This window comes from Papilio xuthus, unplaced genomic scaffold (assembly GCF_000836235.2).
Source record: "Papilio xuthus unplaced genomic scaffold, Pxut_1.1 DF828037.1, whole genome shotgun sequence".
NCBI classification, from domain to species: Eukaryota; Metazoa; Arthropoda; class Insecta; order Lepidoptera; family Papilionidae; genus Papilio; species Papilio xuthus.
Window position 1 is genome coordinate 251028 of NW_013530612.1, and position 20490 is coordinate 271517.

A 20490-nucleotide genomic window follows, 5' to 3' on the forward strand; every position below is an offset into this window, starting at 1 on the left:
CGATTGCGACTCACACTTAGCTATATTTTTTTAAATATACCTTCCTGATAAGACGCATAATAACACGTCTCTTAATATAGATTAAATCCCATATTTTTATATTCTGAAGGGGGTTTTGTCATTTATTTTTAAAAAGAATTAAATACAAAAACTAATATAAATCAACACTTACCACGTTACTTAAATCACTTTGTATATCACATGTCACTATAGTGTGTCTATTTAAGATAGATTAATTTGACAATTCAATAGATATGGGTTGATTAAAATCGATTATAAAAAATTTCGATTTACGATGTTTGTTCTCATAGAACTTGCAATCGATAATTTCTTGATTGTTTTTGATTCACAACACAAATGAAATTGTTTCCTTTTATGTCAACTTTACTCTTCATAATTACGTAGAAATATAACATTTTAAACTAAAAATTGAGATGTTGAGACACAAAAAGAAGAAACTAACGTTTTTTTAGTTAATAGCGCGAGATATAGCTAAATATCTGTAATAAATTCAAAAACTAATAAGATACCCTAACTAATAGATAGATATTTTTATAAAACCGATTATCGATAGTTCGTAGTTGTTCGTAATACGCGTACACTCCGACACTATGACAACCGTACATTAAGTACAACATTAATACTCATACTAAATTAATTCTATCTTTATAGGCGTCAGTTGTCAAATTAATCTATTTTAGACACACTGTAAACACTTAGAACTTGAAACAACACTAGAAAATCCCAAATATTTCACAAAGCACTTATTTTCAATCAGACCAGCCGAGTGATTTTTCTATTTTAAGATTCAGCACTTTTTATAATAACTAAATAACTCTAGATTATTTAGTTATCTCTTCTAAATTCTTGTCTGGAAGATGTTCTATATAAATGAAGTCTTGAAAGTGCCTGTAAATGTAGGGTAGTTATGATTTTAAAAGTGGGTAGTCACAAAAAAATATTAAATGGTAACTAACTCTTTAAAAACAAGCTTTTATTATGTTCTTGTTAATTTCAAAGACGATTAAAATGGGTCCAAACTCGTTGAGGTTATTTTGTGAAGTAAGTATGAGGATGTTTAAGCTGCATCATCAGATCAGCTCCGTGTCATCATAACATTGTATTGTCACGTGATTTACACATGTATGTAGCATTTCTACTCAGTTAGTAACCCGCAAGTGACAAGTGGATCTTAAATTTGCAACGACAAACATCGGGACAGATACTTAATAAATGCTTGTAAAAAGTAAATCTTACTGATATTATAAATGCGAATATTTAGATGGATGGATGTATGTTAGAAGGTATCTCCAGAAAGGCTCAATGAATCTCGATGAAATTTGTCATAGACGTATAACATCTTCTGGAAGAACACTTAGGTTATTAATAAAGTTTTTTTTTAAATTCTGCACGGACGACAGTTTTTTTACAAATTCTTTACCAGAATTGTAATTGTAAAGTGAAAGTGAAATCAATTTAAAGATGTATTTAAAAATTTGAGATAGTTTCAACTACCTACATAAAATCCTATGATAATTATGAGAGTATTTTATGATCTACCCTACAATTATTTGACTTACCTTTTCATATGTAATAATCATTCAATTTTAGCCTTTTTATTAGTATGTTCACTTTCTTCACCAAAAGTAATATCTTCCAAATCCCTTTTCAGATTTCTTTTAACATCGTCTATGTTATTATTTTCTCTACTCTTCTTTCCCCTACCCTTCCCTTTGTTATTCTTTTGATAGTATTCATCTATTTTGTGACTGTTTTCACCGGTTAAAGGTTCTAAAATTAGTGATTCATCTAATTCCCTATTTTTAGGTGTCTCTTCATCATCTGATAAGATTTTATTACGTTTCGGTTTGGTTTTAGTTATTTCCTCATCGTCAGATTCTGCATCATTTTTAGAGTTATTTTCGATTCCTTTTTTATTTGTTTTGCTGCTTCCTGTGAAAATGTTATTGTGAATCTAACAGCTATTTTTGAATATAGTTCAGTTTTAACATTTATAAGACGTAGAGCGTCGGTGGCTCAGGGCACATTTGACGTGCAATCTGCAGGTCCTGGGTTCGAATCCCGCCATGTACCAATGTGTTTTTCGACTTCCGATTTACATATGTATATTTATCCGATGTTCTTATGTTGAAGGAAAAAATCGTGATGCAATCTGCAAATATATGAGAAATTCACTCTATTGTCTTAGAGAAGCAAGAAGAGGATGTGGTTGACTTAAGGATTAAGCCCTCACAGCGGAGACCTCATAAAACTTTGGGATTAATTTAAGCTAAATTTGAACCTAAATAAATATAATAAAGAACATACTTGGTGTTTCGTATTCTTTCTCGACACTTTCTGCTTTTTTGTTGACGATGAAGCTAGTAATAGGTCTCTGCCATATCGGAGTCTCTCTTGGACATACGGGATTTCCACCGGAATGACTTCGAGAGGAACGATCACTACCACCTAGAATAAAAAAGTAGTTAACTTACGCAAATTGTGAAAACAAACAACAACCTTCATCCCTTTGATACTTGGTGAAATCGGTCAAGGTATAGTAACAATGAAGTGGGTATATGTGAAAAAGCAGTCGAATCCTTTCTTAACCTAAAAGGTAGACGGAAATTTGAATTAATCCTGATATATCTTTCACACTTTTATAAATATTTCTGTACTTCCTGTCGCCCGCGAATCCGTCTGTGCGGTATTAAAAAAACTTAATAAGTAGCCTGTGTGTTCTTCCAGACTATGTTCTATATGTTTGCCAAATTTCATCGAGACCTGTTCAACCGTTTTGAATACCTTCAGACAAACATTCATCCATCCATCCAAACATTCGTATTTATTAGTAAGAAAGAAGTAAGATATCTTCTCCGCTGATATTTTGTGTAGATCGGCGTTACCGCGTGAACGGTGCCTAGATTATGACGGCATGATGTGCCAGCAATATAAAACAGGTTTATAAATGACTCGACTCCGTCACGTCATTTTGATCTTGGATAGAAATTAGTTCGTGATGCCGATGCCGGTGATGATGTCAGTGGACAATCAGCATATGGTTTGATGGTTAATTATTTGTTAAAGTGAAGTGGATATTTTAGTACGTTTACGTTATACATATATTTATGAATGAAAATAACAGATAAATTCACACGTATAAAGACGTCAGTCGTTCAAATAAACTGTGTAAACACGTGTCAGATATATCTTATAATCTCAAAAAAAAACACTTGAGTTTGATATGAGACGACCTTAAAAGGACTCACAAATTTATTTTGCATTCGTTCGTAATAGTCGGTTTACAATGAAGGTCTTAGTATTATTGTTATTTATTACTGTAGCTTGGGCATCGCCAAGACTGGACCCACTGGTGGAAAGCAAGAAGGGTCTGATCCGAGGACTGCAGGCTACAGATGGAGACTATGCCATGTTCCTTGGCATACCATATGCTATGGTCAACTATACAAATCCATTTGGGGTATGTGTCTTATCATGAATTACATAACAACTTTTTTTCTTTTTTTGCGTGAACTTATAAGTTAGGAGTGATATTTATATTTGGTTGTTCAGCCACAAGACACCCTTGCTGGACATAGGCCAAAAGATCGTATACCTTTTTTTGTCTAGTTATATAATTACCAGCTATCGCCCGCGATTTCGTCCGCGTGGAGTTTAAAAAAACTTAATGAGTAGACTATGTTCTACATCTATGCCAAATTTCATCAAGATACGTTAAGGGGTTCCGGAGATACCTTCAAACAAACATTCATCCATCCATCTAAACATTCGTTATAATATTAGTATGATTATTTTAGATATTGAAAGTCTTATAAATGGTAATACTAGTTTCTACGTACAAATTTCAACACGAAAATCTTTATCAAATGTATTATAATAACTTGGTAATTTTTTTTTGTGTAGACTGCTCTACCGTATCCCGATTTTAAGGGCACATTTGAGGCTTACGATGATTCGGCAATCTGCATACAGAATTTACAACGAACTGATCAAACGATAGGCTCATTAGATTGTCTACATCTCAACATATACGTCCCCAACAAAGCATCGACTAGCAACAAACTGCCAGTATTATTTTGGATACATGGTGGTAGATTTCTGTACGGTAACGGAGGAAGAACTCAATTCGGTGCTAAATATTTAGTCAAGAAAGATGTTATCCTAGTAACTATTAATTATAGAATAGGTTTATACGGATTCATGTGTTTAGACACACCTGAAGTTCCAGGGAATCAGGGCTTGAAGGACCAAGTAGCAGCATTAAGATGGGTTAAAGAAAACATAGAAGCTTTCGGTGGGGATCCTAATAAGGTTACAATTTCTGGTGCTAGTGCTGGAGGGGTATCTGTTGATTATCACCTTTTATCAAAGAAAGAGAAGCTATTCGATAAAGCTATCAGTCAAAGCGGGACAAGTTTATGTCCCTGGGGAATTATGGAGTCCGATAGGAATATACCAATTAGAATTGCTACACATTTAGGATATGAAACTGATGATACTAACGAAGCAGTGCAATATTTAGCTACGTTAGATCCAAATGTAGTTGTATCAGCAGAAATTGATCTAGCAATCACTTGTGTACCATGTGTTGAGAAAGAATTTGATGGTATTGAAAATTTCATAACAGATCATCCAATGAATTATGATATAAGTAAAGCGAAGACTATACCAATTCTAATAGGTTATACGAATATGGAGAAGCTATTTGAATTCTATAACAAACCAGCGGACAAGTACAATGAAAGAGAAATATTTGAAGATAATCTTGGTCTAGCATTTAATATGATAGATGACGATCAAGTGAAATTACTTAAGCAATTTTACATAGGTGATGAAATTGTGGGTGAAAATGTTAAGTACGAATTATCAGATTATGATTCTGATTTTACATTTATTCATCCAATCCATAGAAGACTTTCAAGTTACTTAGAAAACGATGGTAAAGTCTACCATTATGTTTTCCGATACAGTGGTGGTAGAAACTTTGGTAAGCTAAAGGATAATATAACATATCCTGGTGCGATACACTCTGATGAATATGGATATTTATTCAATATGGCCTTATTATCGGATACACCGACAATAGAAGACCAAGTTACAAAAGATAGGATGACTACTATGTGGACGAATTTCGTTAAATTTGGGTAAGTGGATTTTTTTGTAAGTATAAAAACCGATTACACTAATTAGGTTAGGCAGTAAATATCTTTCAACCAGATATCATGCAACGTTTACTAAAACAACTAATAGAATTGTGAATTCTGGAAATACGTTCATACTTTTTGACATTAAGAGTTTGAATCTTTGTCGCGAATGGCGCGCTTTTGTTACAATGTCAAGTGTCAGAATGATTAGTGAGGTTTAATAAGGCTAGTGTGGCCCCGATACACCGGCACAGTGTCGAATTTTCTTCCTAACAATACCCAGTATTGACAACATATATACATTGAAACCTGAATAAGCTAAACTGGATAAGGGAGAAACCTCTATAACTCTCTCTTCTCTTTCTCGTCTTTTCGAGTCTCGATTTTGGTCCTACTGTACAGCTAATCAATCAGCTAATTGAACTATCTTATGGTTTAATCACCGTCAGAATCATCTTATATGGTTACAAGTTGCTAGCTTCAGACTATTTTTTTCATCTATGACATTCATCGACATCCGTTGAGCCCTTCGGCAATTACTTTCTAATAAACTTCCATCCATTTAGCATGATTCATGTATTCGCATTTATAATATTAGTAAATAGTAAGATGTATGCATCATCATCAACCTGCCCTTATCCCTACTTTGGGACTGCACAGTATGTATCTGAATCCACCCCCTTCTTACGCATATCCTCTTTCACATAATCCATAGAGTCTTTGGTTATCCTCCACCTTTGTAGCCATCCACATTCAATCTCATTTTTTGTTTATATCATCATCTCTCACCATAATATTACCAAACCACGCTATCCTTTTGCTCCTCAATTGCTCAATCACTTGCGCTACTTTCAAACTTCCTCTAATACACATTCTTAACTTAATCCTTTCTTATCTTGTATTCTTTAACTATAAATAAATTTCTAATCTTATCTAAATAAATATTTATCATTGGAACGTTTGACATATCACATCCTTGTTACTATGATTCAGCTGAAAATATTATATAATTATATATATATCTATCCAAAAATTATTTTATTTTATGATCATCAGCTCACTATACTCCCATTGAGGAGCTCAGAGCCTACCCAAATTAAGGGTGACTAGGCCATAGTCAACCTCGATGGACCAGAGCGTGTTGACTTCACACATATCTTTGACTTTCTCAGATATGTGCAGCATCACGATGTTTTCCTTCACCGTAACAACATAGAATAAATGTATATATGTAAATCGAAAATCACATCGGTTGGGCGGTATTCAAGTGCTTAAACCCCAGAGCCATCGACGCGCTTTCAATTAGTCTCATTAAACTAAATATATTAAAATCTCCTTATTAGCGATTCCTTCACGGGCATAAAAGTAATTACCAATTCCCGTATACAGATCATAATATCATCCTGAGATCGTGCATTGAACATAGGCACACAGATATCACGTCTAAATTTGCGTTTTATTACCATTTTGGTATATTATGTATGTAACCTTAGCACATGATCCTACAGTATCTTACAAATATACATTAACCTCGCGAATAGAAAGATCTTACTTATAAATATTATCTAATCGAACTCTAAACATGAATCATCTCAGTACGTCGAACTATAGTTGATTCATATCATTTTTTTTGCAGAGACCCAACTCCGGAGATATCAAAACTTCTACCCATTAAATGGATGCCGATAACTAAAGGTGCATTTAATTATTTAGATATTGATAATGAATTGACAATGAAAAAGAGGTCATATCATGCACGTATGGCTTTCTGGGATTTATACTATGAAAGAAACAAGAAATCATTAAAAGGTTATAAAGATGAATGAGGGTAGATATAAGTTTTTTAAATAAACATTTTTTTTTATTTAAAATGGTACTAGCAGTTTTATTTACCCTCAAAGTACTTAATAATAAAACATTAACATATGGCCACTTGTATGTTGATGTACAGTAAAATGTACCCAAATATTTCTTATGAGCGTCAATAGCGTAATGGTTAAGGGTACGGATTTCCGACCACGAGGTCGTGGGTTCGAATCCCGACATTCGACTGTCGTAAACCATATCCTAGCACAAGTATATAGCTTAGTTGGAATGGTAAAAGAAATATTAATAAAATTTACAAAAAAATCTGCTAATATTTTTCTTTAAAAAAAAAATAAAAAATAAAGACTTTTGTTTTTTAAGCCTTATCATACAAATATATAAAATTTACCCCCTATCGTAGAAATATCAAATAACTGCTTATACATCTTATCAAATACTTAAGATATTGTCAATAAGAGATAATAATAAATCTTATTAAGTGATATAGATTAGATTCAACAAGACAAGCAATTAAGGCAATACCGTTAAAGTAGGGCGCGGATAGGTGACCGTTAGGGCACTGCAAAGGTTATGATCTGCTTATCAGTCTTACATAACCCTGTTAGGGTCTTAAAGGTTAAAAAAGTTAGATAGAAATCTTGGCCAAAGCCCTTATCATCAGCTCACTGTTCTTCCTAACCGAGGGGCTCGGAGCCCACCCTAAGTTAGGGTGATTAGGCCGTAGACAACCACGCTGGTCAAGTGCGGGTTGACTTCACACATATCTTTGAATTACTTCTCAGATATGTGAAGCATCACGATGTGTTCCATCACCGTAAGAACGTTGTATAAATGTAAATATGTAAATCAGAAATGGAAAAACAAATTGGTACATGGCGGGATTTGAACCCACCTGACCTGCAGATTGCAAGTCAAGTGCTGACCCCTAAGCCATCGACGCTCACCAAAGCCAAAGACCTAGTAGAGTTTAAACCGTTACTGACCAAAGGTTAACCAAAACAAATATCTTGATAAATATTTATAATAATGTAATCAATTAATAATTAACTTTCAATCACTATATTCTACTAGACAGGTTTTAAGTCATGGTATTTTGTGCCTATTTGAATTTCAACAAGATATAGAATGAACCAACAGTATCTTCAACTGCCTTAAGTTGGAACAATGCAAAACCTGTCCAGCTAAATCTAAAAACATTTAGGTACAATTACCACATACTAATAGGTTTTTTGAATTTCCATATGTAAATTTATCTTATTGAGAAGGAATCATGCAAAATGCACATATTGGCAAAGAAGTATAAAGACATTTTTTTTTTTTCATCAAAAGATTTAACAAAGAATTTTATCTCACCAAGCTGTAATGCTTAACGGCGAGACATGCTTGTGTGAAGTCAACCCGCACTGGGCCAGTGCGGCTGTTGATTTTAATTTATATAAAAACTAGTTGTTTATAAGATTTCATCCTCATGGAATTAAAAAAAAATAACATTAGCAAATAGCCTATGTATTCCACACATTTAATTATCTCTATATCTAGTTTTTTAGTATCTGTTTAACCATTTTGGATGGCTTGTTATAAGGTATCACAGCTGCATGGATCTTGGTGAAATTTGGTATAGATGTAGAACATAGTCTTGAAGAACAAAAAAACTACTAATTAAGTTTTATTTCTATTCCTAATTCTTTACCTGAGGCTCCAGTACTGTTTGGTGGAGGCGCAGCACAACATCTTGCTTTACTGCTTTTACCAGATGATACTGAAAATAAATAAGATGTGACTTTTAATAATTATCTCCTTAATAATGGTTAGAACGATAATAAATTCAAAAATCAAGTGTGAAAGTTCTGAAAACTTAAATTAAAGATTAATTTGAGTTATTTAGCATATTTATAATAAAATCAAGGTTTAAAAAACAAGGAATCATAATATAAAAAGATTGATTGTAACGTAGTTTGTATTAAAGTAAATAAAATAATATATAACACGTATTGACTTACCTTTTGCACCTACAGAAGCTTTTGTTCTCGCCATTACTTAACTATTATTCCAATTTATTTCAATCTTAAAATTCACCATAAATAAATTCCTAGATCTACCTCACCTTGAAAACTTTTTGACATACAATTTGCATATGTCACATTTTGCCGCCAATTGTGGACCAATCAAAATATACAAATTTTTGTGCTATGGATTCAAGACTTTTAAGCCAATTAAAAATGTATGACGATTAATATTGATTATAATAAAACTCGAAACTATTTAATAGATTTTATTACAAATTTAAAAGAGTTAAATTCCAATTAGTTAATATTCTTTCAAAATAAACTGAATTTTAGTGCGACGGAAGTTTGAATAGTTCTTCTGTATTAAAAACCTTCAATTAAGTTTTTTAATTCCTAATACATTTTGAGTTGCGTTATACAAAATCTGAGTAATTGTGTAATTTTCATTATTATTGTTATTATTGCAACTTTGATCACGCCATGGTTCAAAATTTAGATTCGGAATTTTTGAGCAATTCATTATTTCGTTTCTGGAAAATACAAAAAATAGTTTTAATAATTTATAATCTGTTTACTATGAAATCATTTCAGATTTTTTTAATTACCCATAATTCGAAAGTAAGAAAGCATACGGCTGTACAGAATCGACTGAATCACCATGTTTACAAATCATTCGCGCCATTGTCATCTTTCTTATTTCGTAAAGTTGACCTACAGATAAAAAACATTGTCTACTTAATATTTAGTTAGTATTATTTTGCAAAGAACATCAATCTTATTTAACCTATAAGTAAGAACAAAATTTAAATCACACTAAAAGAAGATTTAAAAGAATCAATTAAATTTTTGTAGCTGTGATATAAGGAAATTCATATTACTATCTTACTAATATTATAAATGCGAATGTTTGGATGTTTGTTACAAGATATATCCACAAAAGCCGCATGGATCTTTACGAAATTTGGCATAGATGTAGAACAGTGGAACACATAGACTAATTATGTTTTTTTAATAACGCGCGACCGTCGCGTAATTAAATTCGTTAAATTAAATCAAAATCGTTACAATTGCCACTTACCTGGTGTGAATGATCCTGGATGTATAGAATTTTCATACCAAAATCTATCGGATTTTCTCCAACGTAACAGTTGGTCTATCATTATGCAAGCTAAAGTCGGACCCATTATAGCATTTGGCATTGCTCTCTCTGCTAATATACCTACCATTAAATCTATGTCTTCCACGAATTCGTAGCTTCGTGATATTACGTCCACTTGCTGGAATTAATTTTGACATTTTGAGGTTATGTGCCAAACTGTTTTGTGACATTTATTATATGTTGTTTAAGTAACGATACTAATAGTGAATTAAGTTTCTAATTGAAAGATTTGTGAAGTTAATCACTGGGTTAGCATTGACTATGATCTAGTCTAACTTAGTGTGTACTCTGAGACCCTCAGTTTTTTTTATATCATAAGACAGTAAACGACCGATCGGCCACCTTAAAATTGCTGTAATAGCGAAGTGACCGTTGCCCATAGACATACGCAATTACATATGCGTTGCCTACCTTTAATCGACGGAGGAGAGGATGCACAGAATGAAAACATTTTCCTTTTCCATGCATCCTCTCATCAGGAAGAGGAGTAAATTAGGCTACAGGGACGCACACTTATCAAACTGTAGTTGGAATTTTTGTGCGAACATGTTAAAGCGGGCTACTACTTACATCTTTAGGCATCCATTTATATAGATCTTCAAAGCTCTTGGCTACAGGAAGACCGCAATGTTGACGGTATTTATTGTAAGAGGGTAGACCGACGTCACGTCCCTTCATGATATCACTTGCTGTGACGTCAGAGGCACGTTGCAGTGGACCTAGAATACGTTCTCCCACCTGGAAATTTAATTTTGAACTTTAAAAGTGTTGTTTTAAGTTTAAATTTAGCTTACCAAAGATGAGAAATGAAGAGGAAAATGGACTGTTTTCAGTAGATACTAAGTTTGTTTGAATGTGAACTTTAATTGATGTTGTTTAAGGTTGAATTTTGAATATCCCGATGCTATTATTACAGAATTTAGAAGATCGTGCTTCTCTAATCTTATATTTTTATACAGAGATTTTGCTCTCAGAAAACAACAGTAAGACTTAATGGGTGGTAAATAACATTATCGTTTACCTCAGGGTCTACAAGATAGTCATTGTCAGCGCAGGGTTGTCTGAAGCTACCCTGTGTCACCCCCTCCATAGTGTCATTGTTGCGCAGCGCCCCCGTGCGGAGAGTATGGTCCATCATACGAAGCTCGTTAAGAAGTTTGCCTTGGTTATCGAATAGTCTAGAATAAAATATAGACAGGAGATTGTTACTTGTTACTGGAAGAACTAGGCTTTTATCTATACTAATATTATAAAGCGGAAGAGTTTGTTTAAACGCGCTAATCTCAAGAACTACTGGTTCGATTTTAAACATCTTTTTTTGTTGGATAGTCCATTTATAGAGGAAGGCTGTAGGCTATATAACATTATGCAGCGACCAACAGGTTTTTTTTAATTCTACGCAGACAACGCGTCAGTAAACACAAAACATATTATATTGTTTTTTTTTTTAACTTACTGTAGTCTTCCTTCTTGTACGCTATGGAACCATCTTGTTGAAATTACATATTCTATGCTGACGCGTGGCTCTATGGTATCATCGTAATCATTAATATGACCGTAAGTGTCAAAAATGACATTGTTCTTTAGTAGTAAATCATAACCTGTAATATAGCATATCTTTTAATCAAGTTACTAATTTTATGTAAATTACATTTCAAAATTTAATAATTTTTCTTTAATTAAGCGTCAATAGCCTAATAGTTAAGGGTACGGATTTCCGATCACGTGATCGACAGTTCGAATCCCGACATTCGACTATTGTAAACCATATCCTAGCACAAGCATAGAGCTTTGTTGGAATGGTAAAAGAAATGATATATAAACACGACTAAACACGTATATTCGTCCGGTGGCCACCGACTAGTTTCGAGCCAGTCAGTCATCAGGATGAGTGGTACTGGTATTATTTCGCGGACGCGGCCCTCAGCTCACTGAGCTCACCAGTATCACTCATCCTGATGAAGGGCGCCCGATGGGCTCGAAACAAGTCGGTGCCGCCACCGGACGTATATACATGAGTGTTTAGCCTTGTTTATATATCAGTTTAGTATAATGTCTCACGAAAGTTTGAATAATTTAATGGTAAAAGAAATATTAGTAAATTTACGAAAATCTGCTAATATTAAAAAAAAGGCAAAGATTCTCAATGGTCAGTTTCCTCTTTGGTAGACTAATCTGTGCCGACCATAGAGTAACTCTTTACTTAACAATGTCTATGGTTAATGTCATTGTTTGGAAAAAGAAGTGTTAGATTGAAACTAAAGCAAGCAAATACAAGGGTCTAGGCTTCGAATATGATTTTGTCGCATTCGTTGTCGAGACCCTTGGACCGTTGGGTCCTAGCGCTTTATGGCTTTTTAAGGAGAAATCGAGCGTCAATGGCTCGGGGGTTTAAGCACTTGACTTGTAATCTGCATATCGTGGGTTGGAATCCCGTCATGTACCAATGTGTTTTTACATATGTACATTTATCTTATGTTACGATGAAGGAAAACATCGTGATGCACCATATCTGAGAAAGTCAAATGTGTGAAGTCTCGCACCGGACCAGCATTCACTATCACATATCACTTAGGGTAGACTCTACCCTCATTGGGGATTTATACTGACCTGATGAAGATGTTTCTCACTAATAACGTCTAAAAATGAACCTTAATTATTTTCATTGCATATTTTACTGATTACATACCTATAATAGCAGGCATTAACTCGTAATAAACTATATGTTGATAGAAAGCCAAATTAATATCTCTAGCCGTAGTAAAAAGACGATCGTCACCCCAACATGGGTTCAACTGTGCGAGAGTCTTGGCAATCTGATTGTGACTTCTAAAAAACCATAGACCAACCACTTGGATGCCAATTAAAGCGTTCATAGCTGGGTTACCTGTGAAACGTACAGACAGTTTTTATAAGAGCAAACTGTTAATATAATCAAATCAAATAGGAACAAAATTTTAATAGTGGTAGAGCCCGCTTTAACATCTTTACACGATTTTTTTCGACTCGCTCAGTGAAATACCACGACCATACAGAAAACAGGCCTCAAGTGCGAAGTAATTCTAACTACAGTCTGATGGGTGTGCGTCCCGGAGACTTAATTTAGTCCTGTTTCTCTTCCCACTATTTATCTTATAGGGAAAGGATGGGAAGTGGAAGTGGACTTTCCGGATGAGAGGATGCATGGAAAGGGAAGATATTTTCTTTCTGTGCATCCTCTCCTCCGTCGATTAAAGGTAGGCAACGCATATGCAATTGGGTATGTCTATGGGCAACGGTCACTTCGCTATTTCCGCGATTTCATGTGACCGCTCGTTTGTCACCTTATGATATATAAAAAAAATACACAAACCACAAACTTCTGTACCGCTTTAACAATTCATGCGAAGATGTTAAAGCGGACTCTACCACTGTTATATTAGTCTAGGAAAAAAAAATCTATGGTCTAATGTTACTTACCAGCATTATAACAGTAACTCTCTTGAGGACGTTGATTAAGCATACAGAAAACACTGCCATCTGGCGGCCATTCTTTGCCTTTAACGAATTCTGAGCGAAGAAGGCCACCAGATCTTTCTCGGGATTGCTCTACACTGGTCTGATCGTTGCCGTACACGTTAGATAAATCTAACATTGGAGGTGAAGTGTTTATCTAGAAATAGAATTATTTTTAAACTAAATGTCGCCCACAACTTCCGCCCGTAATTAAAATAACTTAATTAGTAGTCTATGTGTTCTTCCAGACTATGTTCTATATGTATGACAAATTTCACCGAGATCCATACAGCAGTTCCGGAGATATCTTCCAACATACATCTTAACATTCGCATTTATAATATTAGTAAGATTAGTTACGTTAAGTTTTGTTTTAATTACATGTTTCAAAATGCAAACAATAGATGGCGTTATCCATCGTATTTTCAGGTTTTATTAAAATCTATAATAACTTTATTAATTACTATTTTAAGATGTTAGTTAGAATCCTTTGGCGTGAATGGCGCGCTTTTTTTACCAAGTCAAATGTCAGAATGATTAGTGAGGGGACATAAACGTTGACATTTTAGTAAGGCTAGTGTTGCGTCACACCGGCACATCGGATTTTCTTCATAACAGTATAAATATCGTCGGTAGCTCAGGGGTCAAGCTCGGTCAAGTTTTTCGATTTACATATGTACATTTATTTAATATTACGGTGAAGGAAAACATCGTGATGCTGCACATATCTAAAGTCAAATGTGTGAAGTCTTGCACTGGACCAGCATTCACTATCACATAATCTCACTTAGGGTAGACTCTGAGACCCTCTGTAGGGACGTATAGTGAGCTGATGATGATTATAATATTTACCCTTTCTGGAGGCAATATCTCAGGAGCACATCCTATTCTCTGATATGTTATAGCTCTTGTTAAATTCAAGCATCTTATATCACTGTATCTTAAATGAAGATCATCATTTTGTACATCTATTGGAAGGCACATTGGATTTAATTCACGTAACGTACAACATGTAGTGGTAAAGATGACATAATTTACTGTATCGTGAACTGATGTCACATCCCCTGTCATTATTAATAATAGGTATGTTATTAGTTGGGTATATTTTTTATTATGTACTCTGCCATCTGATAATAAATTAACGCGTAAGTTCCTTGAGTTAGGTAAAGGTACACCAGTGATGGAAGTTCTAAGGCCACCGTTAATAGCATGATTTGATGGTAACATTCGATGATAAGGCGTGTATGTCGCCCCTCGGGAAGGGTAGCGCAAATTGTTGCATGAACCATCAACCCTTCTTGGCTCGTATGGTGAACATTCAGGTATATCGAGGGTACACCAACTGAAAATAAAATAATTACTAATATTATAAATGCGAATGTTTAGATCAGTGGTTTCCAAACTTATTTTGTCTATTGCCAAGTTTGAGAATAAATATTTTTTTAGCGCTGCCATATTTTCACATATTTAAAAACCACTCTATAACTTTAAATTAAATTAAATTAATTATTGTGACCTATATATGTATATTAACGGAGAATTCTAAACGAAACTTTTACTATAACCCGCAACTTGAGACCTGCAGCGCCAACAAAGGGGCGTTATCGCCCACTTTGGGAAAGACTGGTTTAGATGGATGTTAGTTAGAAGGTACCTCCAGAACGGCTGCATGAATCTTAATGTAATTTGGCATACATATAGAACATAGTCTGGAAGAACAAATAGACTATTAATTTCGTGGTCAAGTAGTGTAGAATTAAAAGTACTTACGGTCTCATAGAGAAATAGAATAACATATCATTTGTCAAAACAACAGACGCGTTTCTCATTGGTTTTGATGTAACCAATTGTCTACCAGAAAATGTGTCATAAATAATACACGATGCTTTCGACAGCATCAATAAAAACACGAAAAACCAATCCATTGTGAACAAATTTAAGTTACTACTGAGTTAAGTTACGTTTACTTAACGGATTTAAGTTATTAATTATTAATTGGTTATCGTGTTAAACGAAGGATGATGTTTGGTAATTTTCCGAATTATTTATGTTATTTAGTTTGATATTAAACGATTATATTTCTGGCACAGAAACAGATGTATAGGTAGGTCAAATATCCCTTGTACCCCTCTTCTATTTAGTCGGGCAGAGAAAAAAAAACATAATTAGTAGACTATGTGTTCTTCAAGACTACGTTCTATATGTATGTCAAATAACATCGCGATCTGTTCAGTCTTTCTAGAGATACTTTCAAACAAACATACATCTAAACATTCACATCTATATATATATAAAAGAAAGTTGTGTTAGTTACACTATTTATAACTCAAAAACGGCTTTACCGATATGCCTGAAAATTGTTGAGGAGGTAGCTTAGAGCCAGGAGACGGACATAGGATACTATTTATTCGAATTTATGCCTTGAAGAGCTGCTTTTTACTTAACTTATCTATATATTAAGTTTTTTTTATATATCCACGCGGACGGAGGCAATAAATCTGCAAATGCGCGTGTCTATGGCCAATTCGTTGCGATGCTTTGGCGAATTAAGATGGCTGCTTGCTCGTTTATTAAAAAGATTGATGAGTATTTCACGAAAGTAACACTGCGCAGAAATAGATGGATGGATTGATGTAAAAGGTCTGCAGAACGCCTTTACTGGTTTTGATGATTGGCATAGATGTAGAACATAGTCTGGAAGAACACATAGTTTAGTATTTTAAATTAATTCTGCACGGATGGAGTCGCATGCGACATCTAGTCTTATATATAAAATTCTCGTGTCACAATTTACGTTCCCATACTCCTCGGAAACGGCTTGACCGATTCTCATGAAATTTTGAGAGCATATTGAGTAGCTCTGAGAATCGGACAACATCTATTTTATAATCCCGCGCGGACGGAGTCGCGGGCGACAGCTAGTATGATTATAAATATTTACAATGTAACTAGACATATAAACTGGTAGCAAATTGTAAACTGTTATTTTATTTATATTTTGGTGTAGACGCTGTTCGGATGTCTGCACTTTGAATCTTGTGCGCTTCAAATATTTTTTGTTCGTATTTTTTTATCTAGATCAAGGCGTAGTTAAGTGAAAGACGGTTAAGTTAGTAAGTCAAGGTTCAAGTTAAAAGAAGCAGTTAAATGCATTATCATATATTGTTTGATAATTGCTTAGATTTTAGGTTAAATCCAGTTAAAATTCGTCGATTAAATGAATAGCTAAATTATCTTCATGTTATTTTGAAGACTACTCGTGGTTGGTACGAACTTTAATTATAATTCGTTCATGTTTTAACTTTCTTAAGTTTTTTTTGTCAAAGACGATTCCTTGCATCATCAGCTCACTATACGCCCCCACCGATGAGCTCAGAGCCTACATAAGTTAAAGGTGATTAGGCCATAGTCAACCACGCTGGCCAAGTGCGGGTTGACTTCACACATGTCTTTGACTTTCTCAGATATGTGCACAGCTTCACGATGTTTTCCTTCAACGTAAGAACATAGGATAAATGTACATATGTGAATCGGAAATCGAAAAACAATTGGTACATGGCTGGATTCGAACCCAGGACCTGCAGATTACAAGTCAAGTGCTTGACCCCTGAGCCACCGACGCTCAATAGGATTGCTTGGAATTAGCTTAACTATGTTACGATTTAAACGCGCTTCCTCGGTTAGTCAAAATGCATTCTTCAATTTCAAAAATGTACCAGACAATAACTTTGGATAAGTCAAGTGATTGTCGCGACACAGTTCCATAGAATTTTGAAGTTCGCTGTTAATATTATATGACTTAATTCTATCTATATTATTGGTTCGAAATCACCGCTACAAATCGCTGTAATCAGTACCAAAATGGCGAAAATCAAATATGCACAAAATACTATGTTCTAGTGTGTAATATGAAATTACTAAGTATCTTACTAAGATTATAAACTAGCTGTCGCTCGCGACTCCGTCCGCGTGGATATATAAAAAACTTTATTAGTGTAGCCCACCCATCCATACATCCACACCACATCCATTTAAACATTCGCATTTATAATATTAGTAAGTTAAATAAAAAGCAGCACTACAAGGCATAAATTGGAAAAAAAAATTAAAAAATGAATAAATAGTATCCTATGTCCGTCTCCTGGCTCTAAACTACCTCCTCAATTTTTTTCAGTCATATCGGTAAAGCCGTTCTGGAGTTATAGATAGTGTAACTAACACCACTTTCTTTTATATAAAGATGCAAATGTTTAGATGTTTGTTAAAAGATATCTCTAGAACTGCTGAATAGATCTCGATGAAATTTGTCATACATATAGAACATAGTCTGGAAGAACACATAGATTACTTAAGTTTGTTTAACTCTACGGGGACAGAGTCGCGTACGACTGCTACATAAATAAAAACCAAATAAAATTATAAATTATATTTATTTCAAAACGCCTTCTGTGTTGTATCCAACTGAGAGCTTGTAGTATTTTGAGGATTATTACATTTTTGATCTCGCCAAACTTCCCAATTGATGGATGGAATATTGGAACAATTTGTTATTTCATTCCTATAAAAGACAGTTTATCAAAGTTTAACAGTGGTAGAGCTCGCTTTAACATCTGCATGAATTGTCCTCGCTCAGTGAAATACCACGAGCACACAGAAGACACGCCTCAAGTTGAAGCAATTCCAACTACAGTCTGATAAGTGTGCGTCCCGGAGACCTAAGTTGAGGCCTCTTTCCCTTCCCACCCTTTTTCTTATAAGGAAAGGATGGGAAGTGGAAGTAGACTTTCCGGATGAGAGAATGCATGGAAAGGGAAAATATTTTCTTTCTGTGCATCCTCTCCTCCGTCGATTAAAGGTAGGCAACGCATGCAATTGCGTATGTTTATGGGCAACGGTCTCTTCGCTATTTCAGCGATTTCAGGTGGCCGCTCGCTCGTTTGCCACCTTATGAAATAAAAAAAAAACCTGCTGCAGAGCGTCGGTGGCTCAGGAGTCAAGCACTTGACTTGCTATCTGCAGGTCTTGGGTTCGAATCCCGACATGTACCTATGTTTTCGTTTTTCGATTTACATATGTACATTTATCTTATGTTACGATGAAGGAAAACATCGTGATGCTGCACATATCTGAGAAAGTGAAAGATATGTGTGAAGTGTTGCACTGGACCAGCATTCACTATCACATAGTCTCACTTAGGGTAGACTCTGAGACCCACAGTGAGGACTTAGAACTGATGAAGATGATGATATCTACGTACCTGGAATTGGGTAGGATAAAGGCACACGGTTGTATTGAATCCACTGAATCACCGTGATCACAAATCAATCGAGCAATTGTCATCTTTCTAATTTCAAATAGTTGGTCTACAACAAAACAATTAGCTGTCGCTAGTGTTATTAGCCTATGTGTTCTTCCAGACTATGTTCTACATCTATGCCACAACTTTTTTGCGAAAAAATGGCTGTTTTTAGAATTTTCCTGGCAATCATTCGAGTTTTTCTCACCCTTTAAACCTTCCTTAGACCTCCACGAACATTTCAAGACCAGGATAAGATAAATCCGTTCAGCCGTTCTCGAGTTTTAGCGAGAAAAACGAACAGCAATTGATTTTTATATAAAGACAAGCTGTCGCTCGCGACTCCGTCCGCACGGAATTAAAAAAAATCTATTGGTCGCAGCGTAATGTTATATAGCCTAAAGCCTTCCTCTAAAATTGGACTATACAACAAAAAGATAATTTTACAAATCGGACCAGTACTTCCTGAGATTAGCGCGTTTAAACAAACAAACAAACAAACTCTTCTGCTTTATATTATTAGTATAGATTATCCTTTTGGTTGTGTTTTTGACTTCTAAGTTTTGCGTCAGTAACATTTCAATGGGGTTTAAGCCCAGAAAAGTATTAAGCCCCCTTAAGGGAGGTTAAGCCCTCTAAGAACTAACCTTGTGTAAACGCTCCGGGATGTATGGAATTCTCGTACCAGAATCTGTCAGATTGTCTCCAGCGTATGAGCTGATCTAACATGATGCAGGCCAGGGTCGGACCTACCATTGCACCTGGTAGTTTCCTTTCTACCATTATTCCTGCTAAAAGATCCACATCATCTATTGACTCGTAGCTGCGAGATATTACGTCTGCTTGCTGGAAATGATGATAATTTTTAAAACCTGAACTTTATGGACAGGCTATAAGACGTAATATATTGTGGCTATTTGATTTTCGCCATTTTGGTGCTGTCCATTTCGTTTTACATTCTGCATTAAAAAAAACTCAGTAAGAAGCTGTGTTCTTCCAGACTATGTTCTACATCTATGACATATTTCGTCAAGATCTATGCAGCTGTTCCGGAGATACCTTCTAACAAACATACATCTAAACTTTTGCATTTATTATATTAGTAAGATAGAGATTTGACGGTGAAGAACTTCATCAGATAAAAGCAATGAGCCTATCTAGGAAGAGCTGTATTAACTAACTGTAATTTTATACTAACATCTTTAGGCATCCAATGGTATAGGTCATCAAAGGTCTTAGCTACAGGCAAACTGCAGAGCTGACGGTACCTATTGTAGGAAGGTAGACCTACATCACGACTTTTCATTATATCACTGCTGGAGACATCAGATGCTTGCTGTAATGGGCCTAGGATACGTTCTCCTACCTACAAGAACAAATATACAGTATTCTATTCTGTTCTGTTCTATTAAGAAGCATTGATAGAAATTTGGATATGATTTAGAGCCCGCTTTAACATCTTTGCACGAATTGTCTCGGCTCCTCCGGTGACATACCATGACCACACAGAAGACACATCTCAAGTGGAAGCTATTCCAACTA

The 20490-nt window shown here is 34.9% G+C and overlaps 4 protein-coding genes across 5 annotated transcripts; 1 reads left to right on the forward strand and 3 right to left on the reverse strand.

Moving 5' to 3' along the window:
* Positions 1 to 303: 303 nt before the first annotated feature.
* On the reverse strand, positions 304 to 9104 carry LOC106114733 (PCNA-associated factor). The gene is made up of 5 exons (XM_013308040.1): positions 8993 to 9104; positions 8683 to 8751; positions 2329 to 2469; positions 1581 to 1953; positions 304 to 909 (listed from the first exon to the last, which is right to left on the reverse strand). Exons 1-4 carry the CDS (start codon positions 9024 to 9026, stop codon positions 1598 to 1600), a joined length of 600 nt encoding a protein of 199 aa, XP_013163494.1. The 5' UTR covers positions 9027 to 9104; the 3' UTR covers positions 304 to 909; positions 1581 to 1597.
* On the forward strand, positions 3251 to 7041 carry LOC106114732 (bile salt-activated lipase-like). Its single transcript, XM_013308039.1, has 3 exons — positions 3251 to 3481; positions 3925 to 5165; positions 6802 to 7041. Exons 1-3 carry the CDS (start codon positions 3308 to 3310, stop codon positions 6989 to 6991), a joined length of 1605 nt encoding a protein of 534 aa, XP_013163493.1. The 5' UTR covers positions 3251 to 3307; the 3' UTR covers positions 6992 to 7041.
* Positions 9105 to 9313: 209 nt separating the features above from the next.
* LOC106114558 (peroxidase-like) lies at positions 9314 to 13659 on the reverse strand. Its single transcript, XM_013307820.1, has 8 exons — positions 13617 to 13659; positions 12847 to 13044; positions 11614 to 11758; positions 11179 to 11335; positions 10728 to 10895; positions 10077 to 10275; positions 9604 to 9709; positions 9314 to 9528 (listed from the first exon to the last, which is right to left on the reverse strand). Exons 1-8 carry the CDS (start codon positions 13657 to 13659, stop codon positions 9372 to 9374), a joined length of 1173 nt encoding a protein of 390 aa, XP_013163274.1. The 3' UTR covers positions 9314 to 9371.
* A 90-nt stretch (positions 13660 to 13749) lies between these two features.
* Positions 13750 to 20299, reverse strand: LOC106114653 (peroxidase-like protein 3). Of its 2 annotated transcripts, XM_013307931.1 has the most exons (4): positions 20147 to 20299; positions 19596 to 19794; positions 18910 to 19015; positions 18064 to 18210 (listed from the first exon to the last, which is right to left on the reverse strand). In XM_013307931.1, exons 1-4 carry the CDS (start codon positions 20252 to 20254, stop codon positions 18087 to 18089), a joined length of 537 nt encoding a protein of 178 aa, XP_013163385.1. In that variant the 5' UTR covers positions 20255 to 20299; the 3' UTR covers positions 18064 to 18086. The 2 variants fall into 2 exon arrangements, with proteins under 2 accessions (XP_013163386.1, XP_013163385.1); XM_013307932.1 differs by lacking the exons at positions 18064 to 18210; positions 18910 to 19015 and adding an exon at positions 13750 to 13809.
* Positions 20300 to 20490: the final 191 nt, after the last annotated feature.

Bases quoted from the DNA above. Each gene is read 5' to 3' on its own strand.
- LOC106114653 (XM_013307931.1), bottom strand. From the start codon at position 20,254: ATGAAAAGTCGTGATGTAGGTCTACCTTCCTACAATAGGTACCGTCAG. The intron at 19,016-19,595 runs GTTAGTTCTTAG...GTTTTGTTGTAG, and splicing joins TCCCGGAGCGTTTACACAAG to ACCAACTATTTGAAATTAGA. The intron at 18,211-18,909 runs GTACGTAGATAT...TGTCTTTTATAG, and splicing joins TTTATCCTACCCAATTCCAG to GAATGAAATAACAAATTGTT.
- LOC106114558 (XM_013307820.1), bottom strand. From the start codon at position 13,659: ATGCTTAATCAACGTCCTCAAGAGAGTTACTGTTATAATGCTG. The intron at 10,896-11,178 runs GTAAACGATAAT...TTAAATTTCCAG, and splicing joins ACTATCTTGTAGACCCTGAG to GTGGGAGAACGTATTCTAGG. The intron at 10,276-10,727 runs GTAAGTAGTAGC...AATTAATTCCAG, and splicing joins ATAAATGGATGCCTAAAGAT to CAAGTGGACGTAATATCACG.
- LOC106114733 (XM_013308040.1), bottom strand. From the start codon at position 9,026: ATGGCGAGAACAAAAGCTTCTGTAGGTGCAAAAG. The intron at 8,752-8,992 runs GTAAGTCAATAC...ATTTATTTTCAG, and splicing joins AGCTTCTGTAGGTGCAAAAG to TATCATCTGGTAAAAGCAGT. The intron at 1,954-2,328 runs GTATGTTCTTTA...ACATTTTCACAG, and splicing joins GAAAGAATACGAAACACCAA to GAAGCAGCAAAACAAATAAA.
- LOC106114732 (XM_013308039.1), top strand. From the start codon at position 3,308: ATGAAGGTCTTAGTATTATTGTTATTTATTACTGTAGCTTGGGCATCG. The intron at 3,482-3,924 runs GTATGTGTCTTA...TTTTTTGTGTAG, and splicing joins ACTATACAAATCCATTTGGG to ACTGCTCTACCGTATCCCGA. The intron at 5,166-6,801 runs GTAAGTGGATTT...TTTTTTTTGCAG, and splicing joins ACGAATTTCGTTAAATTTGG to AGACCCAACTCCGGAGATAT.